General features: G+C 30.6%; 1 protein-coding gene across 1 annotated transcript; it reads left to right on the forward strand.

Moving 5' to 3' along the window:
- Positions 1 to 2,866: 2,866 nt before the first annotated feature.
- On the forward strand, positions 2,867 to 4,994 carry PSAN (photosystem I reaction center subunit PSI-N, chloroplast, putative / PSI-N, putative (PSAN)). Its single transcript, XM_089831866.1, has 3 exons — positions 2,867 to 3,188; positions 4,006 to 4,131; positions 4,774 to 4,994. The coding sequence occupies exons 1-3, from the start codon at positions 2,895 to 2,897 to the stop codon at positions 4,864 to 4,866; spliced, it is 513 nt and encodes a 170-aa protein (XP_089687992.1). The 5' UTR covers positions 2,867 to 2,894; the 3' UTR covers positions 4,867 to 4,994.
- The last annotated feature ends 911 nt before the right edge of the window (positions 4,995 to 5,905 follow it).

Raw genomic sequence — 5,905 nt, forward strand, 5'->3', positions numbered from 1 at the left:
ACTAACAATAATTAACTTGTATTTGCCACCACACACAAAAATAAGCTCAATCATTGATAGCATTGGAAAAACATTGTCACATACTATATTCAACAATAATATACTAATTCTTGGTGATTTCAATATCGATAATATGAAAAATAATAATACAAACACAATTACACTACAAACATTTCTAAACAAGAAAAATATATATTTCTTGCTTAACGAAACTAACCAATTTCAAACATCACTTATTGACCATGCTTGGTCAACTATTAACAAAACCAATTACAAAATCTCAATGATAGAAGCATATTGGAGTGATCATGATGCTATCTCTCTACTACTTCAATATTCACAACTATAAAAGCAAAAAAAATGTAAGAAACAACAATGTCTTACTCCTAATTATTGTCTTTCTTTTCTTCAATAAATACTCTTCTAACATTTTTCCTTCTTCATGTATGACAGAAATGAAGGGCAACAAAAGATTAGAAGCAAACAACAATATCATTCAACCTGGACAACAAAAAGTGTAAGCTTGTTTTTAATCTCTTACAAAATTATGTATGATTAAACATTTTTAGTTTCTTGTGAAAAGAACAAATGTAAACTTTCATACATTTCAGCACCAAAATGGATATTCATAATGTAGTATCAATTGAAGAATTGAATGCACACAGAGCTGGTAATGTTTTTGAGGGTGACATTATAGTGGCATACAAAACAAACCTTGATAAAACAAGAAACACAATTGAAGTCCTCCGCGCAGATTTAACAGATAAAAAAGGAGAGATGACTATAACCCTCAACGTGACAGGAATATTTGTTCAAAAGTATGAACAAATAATTTCTCCTGGCTCAAGTGTTAAAATAACAAACTTTCAAATTGCTTCAAAAATAGGATATGACCATGGTGACTGTGAAATCATTTTGCAACTTACTGGAGAAAGCACTATTGAACCCATATCTAAAATTTGCCCACAATTTTTCTTTATACCCAGTGCAACAATAAAACTTCTCTTACTATCTACAGAAAAATATGCAGTGGGCACAATTGGTGTAATTGTAGTGGCAGCAAAGAGGACTACCCTTCACTATATCCTAGACATAAAAGATGGAGAAACAGAACATGATTCTGCACAGGTAAATAATAAGTACCACATTCAAAAAAATATAGCCAATTACTTTTTTTTAAACTATTATTTACATTATATTCATTCCTGACAAATAATATTCTTCAATTATAACAGATATATATTCATCCCAATCTTTTCCAAAATTATATTTCCATTGAGGAACGCATCTGAATAAAAGATTATCCCATGATACTATTCAAAAATATTGTAAAAAGAAATGATGGAAAGGACTTGGCATTTCACACTTCAAAGTCAACTTTTATTGGACCCCTTACAAATAAAGAAACCATAGATCACCTGCATCCATTACTACATTCAACCAAACGGGTATGTATGAATCAAGTATTTTTCTCAACATCTATTCTACTTTGTCAAACAAATTATATTCTCAATCTCACATAACTTTTGTGCGAAGAAATTTTTACTGCAATTTCTAACTTACATTAATTGGATTGTTTCACATTTTATTTGTAGGTCTATGGAGCTTTAAGAGCAGCAAACCCTTTCTCAATACCTTTTCAGCCAACATGTGCAAAATGCAATTGTACAACATTTACTTTTGGAGCAATCCAAGATGATGTTGTTTACTGTCACAAATGTAATGAACATACTCAGTACACATATCAATTCACTCAAATGTATTTTAACAAATGAGAACAAAAAAAGTGTTGAATGCACTCTCCAAAATGATATGTTCAAGCGTTTGCTTCCCGAGCTTGACAATATCAATTATGTTGATTACATCAAACAAAAAGAAAAGATGATCTTCATTGTTCGTGGGCTCCATGTTCAAGGTATTTACACATTAGATCACAACAATGTGATAATTGATCTTGATGAAGATGATACACTACTCTTGGATTCTCCATCCCAGATAAACAAGTTAAATAGCACTTATTACTTACAATTTGAATTTATCTAAATATCATATTTATTCATCTCTAATGTAACAAAATTACTTTCTTGTGCAGGCAAATCAAGAAATATTGCAAATTACTGAAAATAATTTAAACTTACAATCTTATGATTGTTGCTTCCTACTATTTAAAAGACAACTTATATTACTCTATTTACATTGGGTTTTTGGTCCCTGTAAAACCAACTAACATTACAATATTACTCTAATTGAGTTTTTGGTCCCTGTAAAACCAAATATACATTACAGTCTTATTTACATTGGGGTTTTGGTCCCTGTAAAACCATTTTAAAATTACATTAAAACAATATGCTATATCTTCCTCTAATTTCTCTTATATCAAGAGATTGTTTACGAATAAATTTAATGTTATTTTTTCCCTATTTTATTACACATTGTTCTACTTTTCACTATCCATGCTAGTCACTAAAACGACAAGTACACGCCACTACGTAGCAGTGACGACAAGTACACGCCACTACGTGGCACTTGTCATTATTAATGCAATTATTTGGAAGATGGAATTATTTGAAAGATGGAAATTTGCAAGACCATTTCTCACACCATAGCACTAATAATTGTTAATTCAACTTCCCCTACGCTTTCCCCCAAGGAAATGAAAACAAAAATGAACAAAATGAACGAGGGAGGAGTTTGGGTCCACTACAATCCTACCCACGAGAATAAATAAATGACGACCTCAGCGCCATAGGCTGAATGGAAATCTCACCTTATCCATGAGATCATGTTGTACTATCCACAAGCCCACCCAATGGCTGAAAGAATTTCTATCACACCCCATATTGCGAACTTAGAACCCATTTTCTCCAAGTCCAAAGATTGTAAGAAACTTTACAATGGCAGTGGCAATGGCAGGAACGTTGGCAACTACAAACACTGCATCATCTCTGACTGCAGAACACTGCATGAAACCTTCAGTGAGAAGTAGAAGCCATTCTTCTTCTTCTTCCCTTTCTCTTGTCTCACCCAAGTCAAGAAGAATGGTTGTGAGAGCCCAATCTGACAACACCAATGGAAGGATAGCGGCAGTGGCGGGACTTGGTGTAGCTCTTTTCTCTGCCTTTGCCCTCTCTGGTAATGCCAATGCTGGCTTGGTTGAAGATCTCTTGGCTAAAAGTGCTGCCAACAAGGTATTTAATACTACCCAATTACATATCAATCAGATAACCTTGTAGTAAATATAACAAGGTATTTAATACTACCCAATTACATATCAATCAGATAACCTTGTAGTAAATATAACAAGGTATTTAATACTACCCAACTACATATCAATCAGATAACCTTGTAGTAAATATAAATTATTATGCCTACAATTGATTTTTAGATTTGATTGTGTATATTTTTATTATCAATATTTGAAATCACTTTGTGATCTATCATATTTTTCTTTCTTTTCATATCCTTATGTATTTCATCACAGAGTATATTCCTAAACGTACATAATAAAAAACATATACTATCTTGATCCAGAAACCAATTGTACATTGAAACGGATTGTAAAAATTTGATAATGTTAAGTGAATTATTCAAAACAATCAGCAGACCTTACAGGACAATTTTGACATCAGAATCATGTTCTTAAGGGCGCGGGTTAATCTCCTGACAAAATGCACCAAAGACAAAAATACAGCGAAGTTTTTTCAAAAATTTTGTTGTTTTGGATCACAATATACAGATCATGAAGATCAAATGCTGTAAATTTCAAAAAAATTCATTGCGTTTTCGTTTTTTTTTAAATTTAATCAATAGTACAATTTATAGAAAGGATAGCAGCATCCATTCTTAAGTTTTCTTGTAGTATAGATATATAAGACATCAGTGGTAAGAGCTGACTTTTGTGAAATTTAATCAATAGTACAATTTATAGAAAGGATAGCCGCATTCGTTAAGTTTTATATATAAGACATCAGTGGTAAGAGCTGACTCTATTGAACATATTCTCAGGAGTTGAACGATGCAAAGAGATTGGCTACAAGTGGAGCAAACATAGCGAGGGCTTATACTGTTCAATTTGGCACATGCCAATTCCCATACAATTTCACTGGCTGCCAAGATCTGGCCAAGTTAAAGGTAAATATATGATCATATGCTATTTAAAAATTTCTTTTTGATTCTTGGTAATAAGTTGTGGTTTGTAGACATTAGGGTTCCAAAGTTCATGACGAGGTGATATGAGTTTCAATTTGACCATGTGTATCTTTTCTTAATCAAAGTTTAGAATCATATTCTATAATTCATTACGAGGGGAATGAATTAGAGGAATTCTGATGATGAATATATGATTCTAAACATCCATTAATGGAAAAAGGTTCACAAATTGTTGGTTTTTTCTTCATGATTTTGGAATAAATTAGAGCAGTGCTTGATCATAAACCATTATTTGTTTAATTTTTTTTCTGATTGTGAGTTGTAGATATTAGGTTTTCAAAGTTCAGGATGACTTCATTTGAGTTTCTAAATTTGGTTGTGGATCTATTTTCATCTTGAAGTTTCAAATCATATTCTCATGTAATTCATTATCACGATACTGAATGAATCATGGTATATGATTCCAAGCATTAATGAAGAACAATTAGATTGAGATACTCAAGTCGCAAATTATATTATAAAAATCATGTTTTTATTATTTTTCTCTGTTTTTGAAGTAAACAGCAGTTCTTTGATCATAACCCATGATCTGTTTAAGTCTTGACCTTATGTGTACTCTTGCAGAATGTGAAATTTTTGACAGATGATATTAAACTGGAGTGCCAAGGGAAGGACAAATATAAGTGTGGTTCCAATGTTTTCTGGCAGGGTAAATAGAATAGATAAGCAGCCATTTCTGGTTTATGCTTGTGTAAAACGAAGCTTTGCTGAATTGTAATGGTTTTAAGCAGTTTATTATTCAAATTATTGCCACTGTAATTCAAGGATCCATGTTAGTGATGTAATTTTTGTATGCAACTGTAGCTTTGTTATGGTAGGACAAGTATTTGCAAGGCTTTTCTGAGTATTAAAACCAAGAATATCCTAGATTTTGTTTTACTTCTCCCATAAAGAATTCTTAGTCTTCCTAAAGAGCTTGAGAGAAAATTTAGAATTTAGAGGAAACTCTCTTACAATTATTTTTTGTTCTCATATATTGTATGTTCTCATTTTTTTGTTTCACTGTGGCCTTTCCGAATTGATTTTTGTAATCTGTAATCCGTTGATATTAGAGTATAAATTTGAGCTAATGTTTTTTAATATTAAAATCAAAAGTAAAAAAAAAGAGTCCATATTTCTTATTGGATTGAATATTATATATTTATTTTATTAAATTCATTTGACATATGATTGTTGCCTTACCTTATTTTTATATTTATAAAAAAGTGTTATTTATTTTTTCTTTCTATGTAAAACAATAATTTAAATGCATTCTTTCAATATAACTTTATATTAAATTAAAAGTGTTACAAAGATGTGTAAGATACAAAGGTAAAGCTATATATTCCTATTTCTATAATGGAAAACTAAGTCATGAATAAGTTTCTTCTTTTTGGTAGCAAGTACTTTTAGTGTCCATATTACTATCATTTTATTCATGTTAATAATGATTGTATTACAAACTTCTTTCATTTTACTAACATACAAAAAGACTCTCAAAACAATAATATAAAACCTTTGATGTTTAGTGTAAGGCATAGCTTACCATCTATAAATACATTTTGAAAAATATAAGTTTCAAATACAATAAGTATGACAATATAATGTTATCTTAAACTAAAGTTAATAAAAGAAATATAGCTCATTTTCATTTGTATATAGAAGAAAATGTAATATTAGTGCAAAGTTGTAAATCAACAAAAAATATGTAAAATAC

Source organism: Cupressus sempervirens, chromosome 5 (genome assembly GCF_028749045.1).
Source record: "Cupressus sempervirens isolate cs-2001-9-10 chromosome 5, ASM2874904v1, whole genome shotgun sequence".
NCBI classification, from domain to species: Eukaryota; Viridiplantae; Streptophyta; class Pinopsida; order Cupressales; family Cupressaceae; genus Cupressus; species Cupressus sempervirens.

Bases quoted from the DNA above. Each gene is read 5' to 3' on its own strand.
- PSAN (XM_089831866.1), top strand. From the start codon at position 2,895: ATGGCAGTGGCAATGGCAGGAACGTTGGCAACTACAAACACTGCATCA. The intron at 3,189-4,005 runs GTATTTAATACT...ACATATTCTCAG, and splicing joins CTAAAAGTGCTGCCAACAAG to GAGTTGAACGATGCAAAGAG. The intron at 4,132-4,773 runs GTAAATATATGA...GTACTCTTGCAG, and splicing joins AAGATCTGGCCAAGTTAAAG to AATGTGAAATTTTTGACAGA.